This window comes from Clinocottus analis, unplaced genomic scaffold (assembly GCF_023055335.1).
Source record: "Clinocottus analis isolate CAN_PGR_092001 unplaced genomic scaffold, fCliAna1.0.p SCAF_3, whole genome shotgun sequence".
NCBI lineage: Eukaryota > Metazoa > Chordata > Actinopteri > Perciformes > Cottidae > Clinocottus > Clinocottus analis.
Genome location: NW_027176042.1, coordinates 6647200 through 6666534, shown reverse-complemented (window position 1 = coordinate 6666534; position 19335 = coordinate 6647200). Strand labels below are relative to the sequence as shown.

Genomic DNA, 19335 nt, shown 5'->3' with positions numbered 1-19335 from the left:
TCTTTTATTACTTTGCCAACATATCTTTTTTTTCAATTTTAAAGTTTTGCTCTGACATCATGTACTGTCTGTCTGTTCATAGCCAGGAAAGAAAGCAACGTCAGATACTTGTCCATGGTGCGTTGGTTTGGTACCTCGGGCGAGTAGAGCTCCAGGGCCGGGCAGGGCCTCCCTGCAGCGTCGCAGCCTCCCAGCATGTACATCTGCCCCCCCACCTCGGACAGCGTGTGGTAGACGCGGCCGCTGGGCAGTCGCGCCAGGCTCTGCCAGTGGAACTCGTGGACTGAAGGTACTGCCATGCCCTTGACAACCCCGAGGGAGATTCAGAGAGGCGGGACGGGGAAGGCCAGAGTCAGGTAATTTTCTTTGGTGGGGGCGGATTGATCCGCAGGAGCTGAGAGGATGGAGGTGGAGGAGAGCTGGGAGAGCAGAGTCGGGGCCCCCGAGGGATGAGGGGGAGGATCTTTATTGGGAAGGTGAAGCGGAGGTGAGGTCGGCGCAGTTAAAGGCCCAGCTGAGCTCTCTTGTCCTGGGGAGGTCGCTCCGCCTAACGCAGGGCCCTGAAGGAGATCCGAAGGCAAACTGGATTAAACAGTGCAATATGTAGATTATTAGAAAGTCAACACATTGATTATTATTATTACAAATAATACTAATGATACATTTTATTGATATAGTGCTTTTCAAAATGATCAAAGTCGCTTTACATGGTTAAAATCAACATAAAACAAGGACATCATATAAAAAAAGGAGCTTCAGCGAAGATCAGAGTGGAAATTTGCTGTAGCCAACGGTCAGTCACGTCTAAAGCAAGGATAAGGAGGATAAGGAGGATTTCAAGTGTGTCGATACAGAACAACTAAGTACATTTACTCAACTACTAAAGTATAGTTTTCAGGTACATCTCTAGCCGATAAGAATTTGCAACACGATATAGTATAATCACCTTAAACTTAAAATAAGGATTGCCTGCGGCAAGTAAAATGCCACGACGAGCTAATCAAGCGACTCAGGCAAGTGGTAAAAAAAGAATAAAACACTAAGGAGTGAGCCATCGCACTTCCTGTTGACAGTTGCTTGCATTCGGTAGCGATCCTGAGACATCTGTAACCCTGGGTGGCGTGAGGGTGCGGGCCAAATTAAATAATTTGCTAAAAGTAAAAATCAACCATGACAATTTACTTTGCTCTTTGTTCATATTTGGTCAACACTTAATAAAAAAACATTTGTATGGGGGCTAGTAAAATAATCATTAACTCTGACAATTGAATTCAAAGACCTCGTCCACATTGTGGAAACCAACTGAATATTCAGCTTCCCTTCCATTGCAAATCTTTTGAATAACACTCATCTACGCTTTCTGTTCCCCAACTAAACTGACTCACAACATCCCAGCCCTCACTTTTGTTTACGACGGTGTCTCCCGGTAAACAAGTCGCCTCTCATGAGATTTCAGAAGGAGACTTCTCCTCGAGCGAGGCTCGGTTGGACATGATGGCGAACACTTTGAATCAAGCGAAAGGCGAAAAAAAAAGGTTTTCCCTTGTAGGGTTCTTACTTCTTACTTAAAATGACAATCGGAGCCTGTTGGGGGCCAAAAACAATCACTTTTAGTAGACGTTCATTAGCGGTGAAGAGTTGCCCTGAGCAATTACACGGCAGCCTGTTCTCGTTCAATACTAAACCAATATTATAATCCCCTAAAGTCACTTAGACACAAAAGACCTGAGGAAGTAGTGGCTGGGTTAAAAAGTACAGAGGTTACCCTTTAAGACATGTGTCTCATTCAAACGGACCATCCAGCCTCGGAGCTCCTACGAGGTCCTCTAATTGAAAGCATGACGCTAATTGCTGTGTGAACATCCGTAATGTTGCGACTATAAGTTTCACTCTACCCACCTTCCCCTTTAGCGCTACATCGCTGACTGAGAATCAAAACATTCTCCTCTTCCGCGCTCCGCTCAGATGAGTAGCAGCTGCGGTCCAGCGGAACCGAGCTGTCTCTCCTCTTTTAAGTTTCCTTCCCTGTCGTTGTGATGTCGGGCGTCCGCTGTTGTTGTTTCCTTTCTCTCTTTTTTTTTTTTTTTTCCCTGTGTCATCCCTCAGGAGCTTTCTGTTTCCTGCTCATAACCCACTTCTCCCGCCTACGTACGCTTATCCGGCGAGCGAGCGCGTCGATGGGGAGGAGGTCTGTCGTTGGTGTGGGAGGAAGCGTCCAAAAATAAACCCACGATGCACTGCAAACCCAATTCTGACTCCTTCACCCTTTAGCGCTTTGTGCTGAGGAGGTCACGGGAGGGGATTTAAGTGAAAACACAAGCGCTGTAAAATGACCGAGCTTTGATTTAACACAGCCTCTCAGCAGTTTATCCTCCGAGGCTTCACATCTCTTTCAGCACATGCCCCCCCCCCCTCCTCTTTGAATCCCTCCCTCTCTCCCCCCCTCCCTGTCCGTCTCCCTCTGCTTTTGCCGCCACGCTTTATCTACCTGTCACACCTTTGATCGCCTCACAGACAGAGGAATAAAAGATGGAGGGTGAATATAAAGAGAGAACTGCCCTTCAAAATAAAATCCCCCCCCTCACCCCCTCCCAACCCGTGTAGGTTGCCATAGCAACAGTTAGGCTTTTCCCAAGAGGCGCAGCTTTTGTTATTTCTTTCTTTTTTCATTTCTCGTGCACATGATTGCTTATCGCTTGGTTTAACTGTTAATAACGGGCTCATGAAAATGGATGAAAAACAAATGGAGAGTGTTTTTTTTTTTGACGGGCTGACCGAGGTAACGAGGCAGGCTCACAGGGTGCATTAATTGCAATCTGTAACCCATTTGTTTTTTATCAATTTTTTTATTTATTTATTACTTAATTTTTTAATTAACTGCTTGAGCAGCTTGAAATCCAACAGTGAGCCCAACAGCATCATCTGAAATCATTTACAATCAGCGTGCCTCCGACTTGAAACTTTTAATTAGCTGGTGCGGCGTCTCTCTCTCGGCTGCCTCCCGCGCGGGGACCGCCCCTAAATGTAAAGCCGCGGAAAAGCTCCACTCGTTAAACGAAGACTAATGAAGTGCGCGTTAATTGCGTGCCATTATCATTGATCAGCCACTTATCAGCCTTCCATCCGAGTTTGAACGGCGACAGCCGGCGTTTGTGGCTCCTCAAAGGTTGCAGAGGGGATGGTTGCTCGGCTCACGGGACTCCAGACACATCTACGTGCACAGGACGAGATCTCAAAAGCCGACCTGAAGCCGTGGCACAAATCCAGCCGGTGATAACGTTTGATCGGACAAATTGGAATATTTGAGATGACTAAACTGGATCCAGCCGGAGTTAATCCCTCATTAATCCGACCTGGAGGGAAGAAACCCGGCGCTGCTCTTCCTCAGGGGAGAATCATATTAATCGCAAAATACGCATGATGTTGTTTTTAGATATGAAAACACTTTTTTTTTTCCAAAAAAATGTTCTTCACTCCATATTTAATTGAATTAGTTTATTGCTAATTGGAAAGGGAAAAAAGCAACCCTAACTATGGAAGGTTTTCCATTTCAAAAGCTACAAACTGTCCAGGCTGGACTGATTTCAGCCACAATTCGAGCCAGCTGGTTTCTAAATTTTAACACATCACAGTCTGTTCACGGGTCTTGGGGAGTACTAAAGTTATAGGCCCCTGAAACCTGGTTCTGAAGTAGTAAAACTTAGTGACTGATCAGGTCCGGAGTGAACGATTCTGCTTCTGGTACTTTAGAAGCTACGGCACCGTCGTGAACCAAAGAGGAGCACGACTCGTGTAAAGACGGACACCGCGACGGAGCGAGGGGAAGCCGTGCTCCACTCGGACACACAGAGCGACTCTGGACCGAGAGAAGACACAAATCTTTGTCCCCAGTAGAAGCTGTTGTCTCAAAGGCAATACAACTCTTACGAGTGAAGCGGCAGCAGAGCAGTGACGTGCACAAACGCTTTGTTTTCTTATGTTTGTGGAGCAGACGAGCATCCTCGTCCTCTGCAGTAACCTTAGTGATGTCATACTGATGATAAGAACAGGCTCATGAATGAAAGATAACTGCTGAGCTAATTGTTTAGCTGCAAAAACAATGTTTAAACTTGTTGTACTGCTGCTTAAGAACAACTATTTGAATACATACAAGAATAATAAAGCAATGTTGATTATGTTCTTGATCCATTGTCTATTTTCCTATTAAGCCGATTGTGTAATTATATTTTGTGAGGTCAGAGTGACCTTTGATTATCTAAAATCCAATCAGTTTATCCTTGAGTCCAAGTGGATGTTTGCTTAAATTCGAGGAAATTACCTCTCGTAGTTCATAAGATATGACCTTCACGAGAACGGGCCAGACGGACGCACTTCCCGAAAACGTAACGTCTCGGGCCACGGCCGAAAAAGGTTGTCTGAAGTTGTCTAAAGCGTTTATCGTGAGAAAAGTGAGACAAGTCAGGTAATAACTGCATAGTCAGGTGGTAGTCAATCGGCTGATCAGCGATCAGCTACTTGTGACGCATGAATGAAATGATAGATGATCTGGAACGCTAAACATAAAGAGCGGTGGCTCGGGCGCATGTGGTCGCAGGCCATGATTACAGCTCAGAACACGAGAGCATCCCTTCACTGTTTCTGTGAAGGACTCCTGTGCCGTGTGAAGTGGACTGAGAGGGACACATTTCCATCAAGATGGCAGCTTGTTATTTTGTTTTTCCTCTGTGGAAAAAAAAACACACCACTCGTTAGCGAACATGCACACATCTAGGCCGTTACCACAGCAACCAAATGCAGCTAGATTGCATGAAAAAAGCATAAATCTGACACGATCGATCGCGCGCAAAGAGACGGCGAGGCTGTTTCAACGCTAAAAATGTGACGTGCCCACAGCGTACACACAGTTCGATGGCCGTAACCTCGAACTGTGAGGAGAACCGATCCCCAGTGAAGTCAAGTTAAACAAAAGATATGTTCATGTTCACAAATATATATATATATATATATATATATATATATATATATATATATATATATATATATATATATATATATATATATATATATATGGTGGTGGTGTATGGGCGGGGCGTGCATCCCCCTGCTTTATTTGTGAAAGTGCAAGACAACACTATATTTCCCTTTAAATGTGCACTACTTGGATACAACTTATTCGACAAAGAGAAATATGACAAAAGAGCCATTTGGGGATTTTACACAGGCCCATCTCCCGCCAACAAACTAATAATAAAACTACTGTTTGCACTTCTGTTGGTCTCAGTATCTGATGCCAGAGCTGGGTCCTTTTCAGTTCTTTTGTCGCTATACCGGGCACAGCGCACATTATGTTTGTTAACTAGAAAGTTTGTGTTTTCTTTTTTAGAGGTGACCAAACAAGATGGGTTTCTGTCTGCACAGTGTGCTGCAGGACCAGCTCCCATCAACGTTAGCGAGGGTGGGGTCGTCAGAGAGAGGAGGGGGGGCATGTGTGATGGTGAGTTTATTCCTCGACCCATGCCAATTTCTCGTGTCTTGCTTTCCGAAAGTGAAGCGGTTTAGCCTCAACGTTAGCGTCGACATCGGCCAAGGCTAACTAAAGGTGGGCTGGCGTTTAAGATGGAGCAGCTCTTTTTTTTTTTTTACCCCAGCCCAACCTTATGTGATGAAAAGTGCACTGCTTCTGTGCCCAGTCTGCAGTAACATGTTGGTTTCAACTTGTTTTGATGTGCTAAAAAAAGATATCCTGCAAAAAAACCAAAAACAGTATTCATGGACATCATGGTGTTCAACGACACACTGAGGTTTGAAATCATGAAGGGGTGCATCGTACTCCTCGCTACTGCTTTGACCACCACATTTGCTATGCTGTAAGTAAAGCAGCACTCTTTAACCTGCTGCTGGATTTCTTAAAAACAATCCTTTTTCCTCTCGAGTCCCCTTTAATCCTCCTTTCAAGACTGTCTTACAGGTCTGGCTGTGATTTGGGAAAAGGCTCCGAGTTATTTTTAGAGCAGGAACCTATTTTCATTATTTAGAGGTGTGCTTCGTTCTGCTTGCAAACTGACCCTCTCTTGTTCTCCGCCCTCTGCAGGCGCAGGCAGTTCACCAAGGGATCATTTATTGACTTGTGTCTAATTAGTCTGCAGTATTCGAAAGGAGCTGACCTCAGTGGGCCGCCAAAGTTTCCAAAATGGATCGAGTGTGTGGGTGTGTGCACTTATCTGGATGTGTGTGTGTGTGTGTGTGTGTGTGTGTGTGTGTGTGTGTGTGTGTGTGTGTGTGTGTGCAGAAGAAGATACCTGCGCTTTATCAGACACTTTTCCACACTGGCCAGGTTTTAAGCAATGCTGACGTCATCCCCCCACACGGCAGTCCCACCTCCCTGAGTCGGGTACCATCAGTACTGTTAATGTCTTGGCTCAAGCGAGTCTGATCTGGTTAAGCTCAGCCAGACGACAACCTCCGGTTCTGCAGAGTGAAGCTAATGCAGAAGTGTTCTTAAACTTGTATTCTCTCGACTGACCAGCAGGGGGCGATTTCTCCAGTTGTAAAATTAAGTCTGATTATATCGAACTCTGTGAGAAAACAATGACCAAGTCCACTTCTTATATAAAGTTTGTAGATTAATAAATTAATTGCAGGCCAGCCATTGCTTGCAATACAGATCCATTGAAGTTGAAGAGGGAGAAAATAATATAACTGAAGGTAGACTTTAATATGAGTAAATGTTTGTTTCTATGTTTCCTCCATTGAGGTCCTGAGATTACACCTATAAGGACGGGGCCGAGTTGTAAATGTCACTCTGACCAGTAACCTTTCCAATAGAACAAGCATCATTAGTATTTTTAATTATCACTGAGAAAATGCTAGTGATGAATGGTCATGAATTAAGGCTTCAAAATTGAAATGGATCACGTAGCCTGTTGGGGAACAGAAAACACTCCTCGTCATCCATTTAATTACTTTCCACTCTTTCCTCAACTCTGTTCTCTCTTTCTTCTCCATTTCACAAGGTCAAATATCACAGCAGCCTCATCATCTTCCTTCTGTAAATGTTGGTTCACGTCTGAATGAAGCCGAAAGGACCAAACAGGGACAGACGCTTGTGTTTGAAGTACATAAAGCCATCACTTTGGGCAGCTTGATAAAGCAAGCAATGATGCCAGCGTGGTGTCCTAAAAGAATTGGTCCCATACAACAAAACTATGTTGTCGATTGCAATTCGAGGAGTTTCTGTTTTTTCCTAGATTAAGTTTGTGTTTGTCGTTTCACAAATATGTTTCTTTTCATAGTCCTCAACCTAGGACCTTTAACCAGGAGGCAGCTGTTCGTATCCTGTGTGAAACTAAAAGCCAAAATGCCATGTTCTACTTATTCTAATTTCAAGATTCAGTGTGTAGGATTCAGGGGATCTATTGGAAGAAACGGATGATCATATTCATAAATATGTTTTCATATGGTATAAACACCTGAAATTAAGATTTTTTTTCACCCCCGTTAGCTCAGTTCTTCAAATCACGTAGGGAAGGGGTCCAATGTTCTGTCTAATTTTTTCCAGCGCTGAGAATTTTTTTTTTTTCTGAGCGCACATTTCAGCACTGTGAGCAGTTCGCAACCACGCGACCTGCCGAAAATGACCACAAGCCTGCGTTAGCCATAGGGGATTCAAACAGATGACTGCAAAGACATTAATATGTATACAAGGTCGATATTTATTCAACATCCTTTTTAATGGCCGGACTTTGGGAACATTTTAATGATGGTGTTTTATCAGTCAGTTCAGTTGAATTTAAAGGTTCTTTGTTGAACTTCAATAAGGGGAGGTTATGACTGGTTTACTGGTTATGACTGATAATGATATATATATATATATATATATATATATATATATATATATATATATATATATATATATATATATAAAAGTATCAAAGGTGTTTAGGCCTTTCTTAGCAGGTACAACATTTTAGTGGAACTTCATTGAAAGAAAAATGCGAATGCAGTGCTTAACAGTAATTATAGGCGTATTAAATTGACATGGTGTCATTTTTGCTAAAGGTAGCCTATGTAAACAATTTAATAGCTGGAGTGGTTTGCAACAAACTAGTCTACAAGCATGTAAAATATGTCTGAAAGTTTCATCCTACCTTTGTCAGTTTGGACTATTGCATCTAGCCACTCATGTTTGAATGTTAGGCAGACCTTTTTCTGGGGCACCTGCTCTGCCTTTCTTTTTGCCATGGTTGCCTATAACTGCCGGAGCAGGGCCCGCCAAGAGTAGCCTCAACAGCGCCGGCCCTAGCTCATGTGGCGCTCGAGACGAGCTTCACTCCTGGCGCCCGAAAGACAGCGGGGGTGGGGTGCTAACGGAGGCAGAGCGCTAACAGAGGTAGAGAGCGACAAACAGAGAGCGCGTGTTGAGAAACGGGACTCTGATTAGATTTTTAACAAAAAAGATTTTAATTTTTTATTTGTAGCCAAACCAGGATGTTTTACTGAACCTAACCACATAGTGTTGATGGTTATTGGTTGATAATTAAGTAATTTTATTCCATCTTACGTTAACCACGTGTTTAAATATACCATCGTAATGCGTGGGAATATACATTTCCCACTAAACTTAATAGAAAATGTAGTTTAGTTGTTTGGAAATTTATTTTTTTGCAGTAGACAAGGTTGCAACTGCAGCACATCATCCACGAGTCCCTAAAAGCCTCTACGCTTAAAGTGTTATTCCAAAGATTTGGGTTTGGTTGGGCTATCTTCAAAGCACAGAAACTGATCTGTTTGATGTTTCTGGATACTTTGGAATCAACTGGAAGGAAGATTGTTCATCCATGGTAGCTCTCACTGCCAGACATTGAAGTGTTGAAAGTAAAGAGCCTAAACTTCATCTGAAGAAAATGCAAATACTGCCTCCACAGTTTCCCTGACAGATAAAGTCTGGAAAGGGAGCAGAAAGGATGTATTAAAAAGGAGTTGAGAGCTAGAAATGGAGCCAAAGTAGAGGAGTACTTGTAGATGACTGGAGGTTGGGATTTACAGGACAGGAGGCCTCATTTCTCTGCTCTGCTTCAGACCAACGCAGTGCTGTACCTGACACTTACACAGCCTCTTGGCTGTAATACCGCGAGGCGGGAGCGCTCCTCTTTACCACGAGAGCGTGCAGCGCACTCCGGCGTGAACATGTCCAGCCTGTCTGGCTGGCAGATCTACAGCTCGGCTCCTCTCAGCCGACTGAATCAGCAGCAGCAGTTATTGTGCCGCCGGTCGGCTCCAGGATTAGCCCAAGCTCCGGGTTACCTGGCTGCGACCTAATAGCCCTAGACTGGATGAGGAGAATACGCTTCCTTGACAGAGCGGGACCGGAAGCTAAAGTCCAAAGAGTTTGTGGGGCCGCGAACGAGTCGCTCAACCGAGAAGACTCTCCTCCAAGGCCGAGCTGACCTCCGGATCAACAGGCCAGATTCGGAGGCGGCATCCCTCGGCTTCCTGGGAACAAACGGAGCCACCACCTGCCCTCTCTGCTAATCTTATCTCCACCGTGGACACATACAGTAAACATACCGTGGGCTTTCTGTAATAAATCACCACCAGCAGACAGAGACTCAATGGTAATAGGTGGACAATGCTGCATGGTAACGTTGCAGGAAAACAACCTGCTGCCGTCATTGGAGCTGCTTTTAGCTGCTGGCCAGCTCGCTGTGAATACTTCCATTTACATATTTTACACCAGATTGAAATGGCTAAACGCTCCAGCCCAGCTGTTCCCGCGTCTGTATTGGTACTGATGAAGTGAATTAGCGGACTAAATCTGGCAGCGCAGAGTCCGGGGTCTTGTAATGAGAGAGCCGAGTCTAAATAAGTTGTGGCTGATTGTTGGCTGAGGCCGTTGTGGAGCAGTTGCCGTTTCTCTTATCTGCATTTAAAAGGCAAACAAAACTCGCTCGGTTGGCTGCCACTGTCCATGTGTGCGGTTGTGTCTGTGTTTGGCTGACAGATGCTGCAAAAGTGGGCACACTTGTCACCGTAGCAACCCAAGTGTGCCGACGAGTTGAAGAGGAAAGAATAGAGTGCTGAAGGCTTGGAGTATTTCTGAAGGACAACCTGGATGTGTTGGTTCCCTCACACAGCCAATGGGATTGCTCCTTTGTTTTTTGGATTCTAGCAAAAAATAAGCTGTGTGGCAAACAAACCTTTATGATACTTGTACTTTCTGTTCAGCAAGATAATCTTCACCAATGAACACCCCTTTCATGATTTAAAAAAAAAAAAAAAGAAATTTGATGTCTTAGTAATATAGAAAAAAAAAGGTATCTCGAAGTTGTGGTTTGCACATAGTCACGAGTGATTGATGGCAGAGACACATCTCAAGATATTTTTACTGGGAGGAAATGCTGGGCAAGTCTGTACGGTCTCCATACTACATTGAGGCAACGAACGGCATGAGAGAAGTGATACGGGAAATAGCGCAAGACCACACAAGAGGTTTGTCTTCCGAAAATGGGTGTCCGCGAGAAGCTAGCAATTCAAGTTGTCAAAGAATGATAATGGCTGCTGATGTTTTATTGCAGGCGTTAGGATTCCTCCCCCCAACATTTCACGCACCTGTGGTATCTTGGCTGTTGGCGGCAGTCAACAATTTTCCTGGGACACGATCTGGACTTCCAGACAGGTCTGGATATTTGTTATGCGAGATATCTCAACGCATCTCTTGGACGGCGACTTTGGAAATTCACACATAGCGACCGTTGCTCGCCGGAGACTTTATCTCTGATCTGGAGCTTTTTTGCCACTGAGCTCAAAAAACCTTCGTTGAGTTGGAAACTGGGGTACAAATTGAGTAGTGTGAATAAAATATGATACATTATATTGTTTTTTCTTCTTAAATATAGCTTTTCAAGGTACTCACTGAGTGAGGGCCTCGTGGGGGTCACTTACTTTAGGTCAGACTTTAACCTGCTTGCAGGATATACGCCGCACGCGCTCTCGCTCGTTGATGCACAGCTGCACAAACATCGAGAGTTTAAATGGAGAGTCTGGAAGCAGCCGAGAAGCTTATCAGACGATGTGGCTGCATTTTTTTTTTTTTTTTTTGCATGCTGCTGCGCCAGAAGCCACGGAGACAAAGACAGAAATAGACACGGGAAAAAGCACACATTAGCAGAGCGGAAAAGATAAGGAAAGCTTGATGCATGCATGGAGGTGACGTGCCTGCACCGAGGAACATGCTTGGTTACATAAAAACAATGTATATTCAGTTTCCACCGTCCTGTGTCCCTGAAGCACACCAGCTCCCCCCCAAACCCCCCCCCCCCCCCCACGCCCTTCCACCCGCCTCACTCGTATATTCAGGACATAGTGGTTCTGCTCCCTTTCACTGACTGCTGTGTAGGAGTGAAATTAAGAGTGAGCTGATCCAGCGTGGCAGCGCTGTGAAGGCTCGAGTGGAGAAAAGAGCAAAGGAGGAAGTGTGAGGAAAAGGAAAAGATGGAGGAGTGGGCTAAGTTAATGGATGAAGGATATTACATGGAGAGGAATAATGAGAGGGAGGGACAGCTTAATGAGGGGTGGGGTGGGGTTTCGGGGGTGATAGAGGCTGCGTACTCAGTTAACGGGGCTATATGAAGCACCAGCTCTATTACAGTGGGGAGTCGGGGACATCATAATCCCTGTGGCCTTATAAGTAATTACTGTGTGATAGAGAAAGAGAACGGTGAGGCCTATCTGCTGTCAGCAGAATTGGAATGAACTCCCTAACGGTTATTTCACTGCACCGAGCTTTTATGTGAGCGTGTGTGTCTGTGTGTGTGTGCGCGTTACCCTTTTAAGATTTGAACGGTTGACTTTCAGAGTCAGAGCGTTTGTGCAAAGGGAGGGCTTTTCTTCTTTTTTTTCTTCTCGGCTTCACTTCTATAATAGAGTTAGTCTGGGAGGCGAGCGGGCGAGCGGGGGGGGGTAGGAGGTGGTTTTTATGGGTAGAGGCATCGGTAAAAAAAGCACAAAGCGTGTGTTTACCTCCTCTGCGTGTGGATCATAAGGCGGCGGGAGGCCTGGACAGTGTGTTCTGCAGGCGGGCTGGCTTTTATCTACCTGTTCTGCAGATGCACAGTAAGCAGGCTGCTCGCCTCCAGCCTGTACACACACTCACATTGTTGAGTTAAGCAAAAAGAGGACAAAAACACCAGCATGTGTCCCTGTAGAACGCTGGCTCCAGTACTGCGAGCTAACACTTTGTGTTGGGTAGAAGACCAGGAGGGCTGTACTGGGAAATTCATTTGTTTCTGTTTTTTTGTTATTAGCTGATGTTGCCAGGATTGTTTTTCAAACCTGCTGAGCAACCAGGAATTCACAAGTGAATTAATTAAGCTGCACACAGCCCCCGATCATTCTCCCTAGTGCTCTGTTACCCTAAAAACCGGAAAAATAGTCACTGCTTAGGAAAATATAGTACATTATAATTGTACCATATTGTCAATACATTTGACTAATATCTCACTCAAAACTGTTCAGGTTCAAGAAGTCGAAATTCATGTACTGAATATCGTCACATGTTATTTAAGAATATTCACAAGGGTTATCCAATTTTGTTTGTTTGGATCACAAAAAAATACAATTGCTTATTTCTTAAAAACTTGTCAATTTTAAAAGTAACTTGTACACCAAATAATATGTTAAAACCGCTTTTATTACGATGTTCCTGACACCATGTCCTGTGTCCACAAGCTGAGCTTTGTCAGACACAATAGGTCGCCATGAACGAGGAACAGCTGATCAGTGAAATTAAAATCTGTCATCTGTACGATCACTAAATAAGGTAGCAGCTGGACCTGAAAGGTTCCTACTTGCTTTTAGCTGTAGGAACCTTTGTGAATTGTGAGTCATTTCTAGTACACATAACAACATTAAATGTGTGTTTTGTGGGAAACATGGATGGCAAGATGGCTGCCCTCAAATATTATAGTATATTCGTTGACTGCCCAAGTGTCAAGTATTGTTGTCATCATTAGCGAGATCTACATTTTTCTATAGAAAAAAAAAAACTTTAAAAAAATTATTTTAGAAGTTTAGAATCCTAGAAGATAAGAATATTGATTATCACATGAATTAATCAAATGTAATCTTGTAAAATGTAGTTTTTGGCGATCAACTTATGAAAACTTGTATTTCCTAATTATCTGACTTGTGTGCTATTTGTTTATGTATATAGATGACTATAACAACTTAATTTTTTTTGATGGTTAACACCACGGGTCACTAACAGGCGGACCGTAGTCCGGATCCGGACCCAGACGCCATTGTATCTGGACCCTGGACCTATGACCGATCGATAATTAAACATTATTAAAAGTTGACAGAGCGCTTATATTTTGACCAGCGCAGCTTTTCCAGCCTTTACGGCACTCGCTCAGCAGACCAGCAAACACACTGACCAATCACATGAATGTAAATCACATCACGTGATGCTACTCGGCCAATCAAATATTTGAATAAGAGTCGCAGCTTGAGTGAGAGACAGGAGAGACAAACGAGAGGCGGAAGTTACTTCACATGTCGTTCTCCAAAAAGAGAAATGTGGACAGTGGAACCAGACTCTTTACCTGACTCTTTAACCCTATTTAATCACTCTTTAACCTGACTCTTCTATGTTCATTTTTCCCAAAGGCAATTCAAAACTCTAATGTCTCATGTGTGTCATGATTATTAAAAGCGTGCTTTGCTTCGAGACAAAGCACAGCTCTTTTGAGCGAACGCATCGACTCACATCCAAAATGAAGGAACAAAATCTTGGAGCACAATATGATCCAAATTCTAACACATACATTCACTGTCCAACAATAATGCAATAATGTCATCAAAGACTATATATATATATATATATATATATATATATATATATATATATATATATATATATATAGGTGAAACAAGTGTTTTCAATAACAGATAGTGTATACAAGCAGTGTTATAGCAGACACATTTTATTAGAGAATAATATATCGTGGCTTTTTTGGCTGACATAATTAGACACCTGAATTAACTCAACTTAAAGCTACAGGGCAAAGACAATTAAGTTACTTTTTTTTTGATAAAATACTTATTTATTTTAAGATAAACATTTTTCAAAACCTTTAAGTAATGTTTTTAAATAAGCCCTTATTGTAATTGAAATGAGAGAAGAGTACTTATATATTATTAGAGTATTTATAATTCATCTAGTTATTTGAAAACTGATAATAAATATGGTTGAGATATTATTATTTTTTATTTATTTTAATTGACAGTCAGTTGTTGACTTCATACAGATGTTGAAAGAACTGCTGGCTACTTCAATACATATGGGACTAAATCACAAGTTAGACATTACTGTGATGTACCAGACCTTTGCATGAGGATATTTTCTCAAACTGGACCTTGTTAAATATTAGTTGAATACTGACTTCAGAGCCTTTTTTTATATAGCCAACAAAACAAAACAATAATATGGATCCGATATGAATCATCAACAATAAGCAATAGGAAAGTAATTTTGCTATTTTTTTTCTTCTTTTCTCCGGATCTGTGACTCAAAACCCTGAGGTGTTTTGATTCTTTGCACTGCTGGTAGTTTATTTACCAATACCTATAAACTCACAGCATCGTGTATGCTTATAGTGTAACACAAGCTGTGTCCTACTTCCACGCTACATACCAATAATCAGAGCACACTTTCTACTAATGTAAGCAGCTGACTTTTCTCAGCAAGTATGGAATAAACCAATGCAAGTTACCGCTCTGTACCGAGAAGGAAGGATATAAAATGTGTGCCAGCAGTCGTCAATCAAACTGTGACTCTGGAGCACTGCTGCCAATTGAAAATTTTTAAAACGTCACTCACCCTGTCAGAGAGAGATGGCCCGTCATCCCAGCAGAACTGGCTGACAGACACAATACGTTATATCAGTTTTTAACTTCCTCCTGACTTTGACAGGGAAGGAGCTTCATCCTGTTTGTCTCATGGGAAAAAGGAGCAGGCCGAAGCCGGCAACGAACCGCATCGATTCAACGTGACGGTCACACGCTACGCATGGCAATTGACTGGTATTTTATTTAAGTGGAAGGAAGTAATCAATTCTCGTTGAAACAAGGAAAGGAAGGAAGGAAAGTGTGTGTGAGGGGGTGAAGACTATACCTTCAGGAATCCCAGGCAGTAAACCCCACGATGATTTCTCAGCACCGCGATTCAGTCACCTGTGAAGATGATGACACAATAAACTTGATACCGCAAAGCATTATTTCTCACACTTAACTTCACTTCATGAGAGAATATTCCGTGGAAAGTACATTTTCAGTTAGCTGGAAGTGTGGTAATGTAGTGGTGGGCGTGTTTTCATGCGGTTAGCGCCGCACTAGAGCCCTTTTTAAACACTGCATTGTTTGTCAGCAACAGGTCACATGGTTACTTAGAGGGTAATTTGGCGTTTGTGTGCTCTGATTAATTTGGCATGCAGTTGACACAGCAGTCATAATGTTGTTTTAATGAAAACTCAGCTGCTGGCTCTTTGTGTTCTTCACCACTGCTTTGGAGGAAGGCAACAACGGGAGTTAAAGCCAACTAGCTTCGTGCTCATGTGAATGAAGAGGGGTTTGTGCGGATTTTATAAAGTTACGATGAGTATTCAAAGAAACTCTGAAGTGTTGCATTTGTGAACTGAATTTAGTGTAATAGTTGGTAAAATTAGGATTTTTTTTTTCCTTTAGTTTTTTATTTATTGCATGTATAAGTATGCCCCCCATGGAGTTTCTGAAGGGACCCTTAGATTACAAAGGTCTTCCTTAAATTATTATGCAGTTAAGTTGAGTATTCAACTTTGGGGCAGAGTGTGACTGACGGCAGAGGAAAGTGACGATATCCCTCAGGGAGAATGGGGGACAAAGAAATGTCACTCTTCCTTCTGTACATATCCTGTGCTGCAGCCCGAACCTAGACAGACTGAAGACAGACAAGTGTGGTGAATATAGAGTAAGTGACCTTTCAGATAAGGCCTGGATGGTCTTTATATTCACTGTCAAGAGGCCCCAAACAATAGATCCATCATCATCAATCATCATTTCGTGGGCTGGGGAAGGAGTCGAAAAAAACCTTTTGAGCTGTGACAAATGATGTAAACAATCCCAATAATATAAAAAAAAACCAAAAAAAACTGGGACTTCAACTCAGTTGTCAATGTATGAGGTACAGGCAAAGCTAAAAGTTATGCGAGAAAAACTTCACTAACTGAAAGTTATAATATCTGATATATATATATATATATATATTTATATATATATATATATATATATATATATATATATATATATATATATATATATATATATATATATTTGTGTATATATAGTGAAATGTATGGTGCAGTCGAATTGAATGTTTAACTTAAAGGTGTTCCTAATATTTTGTCCATCCCTTAATCAAGAATCTGAATTGTGTGTTTTTATAGTTAACGGAAACCATGAAAAAAAAGGATGAACCTAACAGAAAATTATAACATTCAGAGTTTTTGATGGTTTACACTGACTTCTGAGTGGTTGACACACTTTTTGGGAGGGACGTGAAAAAAGACTAATGATGTAAACAATCCAATTATATATAAACTCAAGTTGTCAATGTGTGATGAAAAGGCAGAGATATACAATTATAAAATTCAGTGTTTTTCTTTTTTAAAAGTGTGGTGGTTTCAAATATTTTGTACCCCTTAAAGAAGAATAGGCCGAACACAATAAACACCTCTCTCATATGGTATCTGCAACAATAGAACCATTTTCTGGAAGGAAGGACATTTTTTTGGGGCTACATTTGTTGAATTAGCTTGTAATAGTTTTAGCTGGACATACCTAATAAACTGACGACTGAGTGCATATTCAGTGGCCTTTTAGGACTTTGCCTGTGTTATCACTCACTGGCACTTTGTGGTAGGTTGGTATCAATATTCCTATCATTCCTATAATAGTTGTTCCTTCATTATTCATCACGCTCTCTCCTTCTTTCTTTTTTATTACCGCGGGTAAGGAACCCCTCAGGCAGCTGCATGTTGTTTGTCTTAATATTTGTAATGGCGGCTTGTCAGCGCTAATTACAACGTCTCACAAAAACAGTTGCAGGGGGTGGGCTCCGGTTACGTAACGACAGGCTGTATGAAATACTATTTTCCCTTGTCTAGCAGTAACTTAAAATGACTGCTTCTTCGACAATGGGTTTATTTATGTATATTGGCCTGCAGTGACCATATTGCACCGCTAGCTCAACTCTCCGGTCGTCTCGCCAGTTAGCCGAAAGTTCAAAGTCGGAGACGGCAACTTTATCGAAACTTCCCGAGCACCGCGTCGCCAAAATGTAACGAGTAACGAAATGCGGCCAGTTTAAGTAGCAGCATTTACTTTCTCCCTGAGCCGAGGAGTCGAGTGGCTCTCTCCTCGCAGGAAGACCGACTAACCTGTCCATTAACTCCCCTCCCCCTCCCCTCTCGAGCTACTCACCTTTTCCCCCCGTTTCCATCGCCCCTCTCCCGGCGCGCGGCGCTTCTCCTTTCCCCTCCGCTCCTCTCTCTCTCTGAGCAGCGAGACGGAAGAGAGGGATCGGGTCCGGGCGGAGGAGGACGATGCGCGGCGAGGCGAGGCGAGGCGCGCCGCTAACAGCTCCCGCCGCACCGGGAGCGCACAGCGGAGGAGCGGGCAGCAACACGACAGCGCTTCCGAGCTTTCCGAGCCTGATATATTGCCATTATCTGGGTCAGGGATGAAGTATTCATCTCCAGCTTTCATCGCACGAGTAAAAAAATCATCCCTGCGATGGTACGATCCGGAGAGAGAGGGAGGGAGAGAGAGCATGGGTACTGTGATAACCTATATTTGGTTAAGAGGGAGCACCACTGACACTATTTCATGCATCAAATGAAACAGTGGGCGGTTTTGATGGTCTTCCAGTTAATTTGAGGTGACAGGACAAATATATTATAGATTAAATTACTGTAAATAATGAGCTTTATCATGGTGACAATGAAGCAAGCTCCCTATTTTCACACCGTGTTTTGACTTAAACTATAGCTTAACACGCTGCTTTCCAGTCTGCACATTCATTTTCTGCCCCAGGCCACACACACTTCCACAATGAGTAGTTATATTTTCATGAGAATATTTTAGGATAATAATATTGTACCCACAGCCATGTACCCGCTTTATGAAACCCTAATATAACAGGAAAACACAGTCACCAAGCTTGTTGTGTTAGCTGCAAGCCTATGTGTTTTTATAATATGTGATCTTGAGTTCTCTTAGATAGAAGATCGATCGATCTTGAGCAGTGAAGCAGTAACTGTTGTCTCCATGGTCGCTGAATCTTGTTCACGTGTTCATGTGTTGTTTTTGGCGGTCCCTGTGGACACAAGCAGGAGTGTTAAAAGTTTAAAGTTCCTCACAGTAACTTTACCAAGGGCCATATTATAATAACTACATTTCCCTGAACCCTGTAGATTTTGCAGTGTCTAAATGTCTACTTAAGTTTTATATTAGGTCTGTGACAATGATTAATAAACTGCCTAAAAAGTATACAATGTATCACTGGTGCATGTTGCAGTTTGGCTAGCAGCCTGACCTTCTGCCTTTGTCAAGGCAGTAATGGCCACGACCATCATTCACCGCCACACCGGCAGTCCAGCTTTTGTGTTCCTGTCATTGCCTCGAGAAAATCAAGACCCACTTATTTTTGCAGCCATCGGGTCATTTTATTATTCCTGTCTACGCCTCCACACCCTCTGCACCCGCTGCTATTCTTTTTTTTTTTTTTTACAAGCCAGACAGAGGGCTGTGGCCCAGATATCCTGCTCTGAAGATGAGTACCAACTCGCTGTCAGCACTGCTGCTCTGCCCTCCTGGGACATAGCCTGATTACAGCGACATCATTCTCTCTCTCTTCTAGCTCCGGACACACACACACACACACACACACACACACACACACACACTGCTCTCTCTGCACATCACTACTTTATAGCTCATTGCATCTGCCTTTTCAACTGCGTTATTATTATTATTTTCCAAGAGTCTCGAAATCTGCGTGGTCTCCTGTCGACTGCATTTTTGAGGCTATCTGAAGCTTCAGAGTCTGAGACTTGAGATGATGGCGGAGATATTGTTTGCCTATGACAGCTGGCCGGTCGCATAATTGGCTTGTCGACATGTCACTCTCTATCTGTGATCTCTCCATTGGAGCAGAACACTGGTCCACTGCCACATCTATAATTCAGCTGAAACTCAAAACTGTCGACAGACAGCGGTTTTCCCTCGGCAAAACTTAAGAGC

The 19335-nt window shown here is 42.9% G+C and overlaps 1 protein-coding gene across 3 annotated transcripts in view; it reads right to left on the bottom strand.

The window, feature by feature from the left end:
* The window catches only part of klhdc8a (kelch domain containing 8A), a 30697-nt gene extending 12836 nt beyond the window's left edge, over nt 1–17861 (bottom strand). Inside the window, exons 1-3 of one of the 3 annotated variants that reach the window (XM_068594915.1) lie at nt 17515–17861; nt 15173–15231; nt 135–560 (exon numbers count right to left, since the gene is read on the bottom strand). In XM_068594915.1, coding sequence (XP_068451016.1) covers nt 135–299 — 165 coding nt within the window. In that variant the 5' untranslated portion in view covers nt 300–560; nt 15173–15231; nt 17515–17861. Of the gene's footprint in view, nt 1–134; nt 561–1899; nt 2387–10941; nt 11061–15172; nt 15232–17514 lie in introns of those variants that run through there. The other 2 variants (XM_068594918.1, XM_068594917.1) reach the window with 2 other exon arrangements.
* Nucleotides 17862–19335: the final 1474 nt, after the last annotated feature.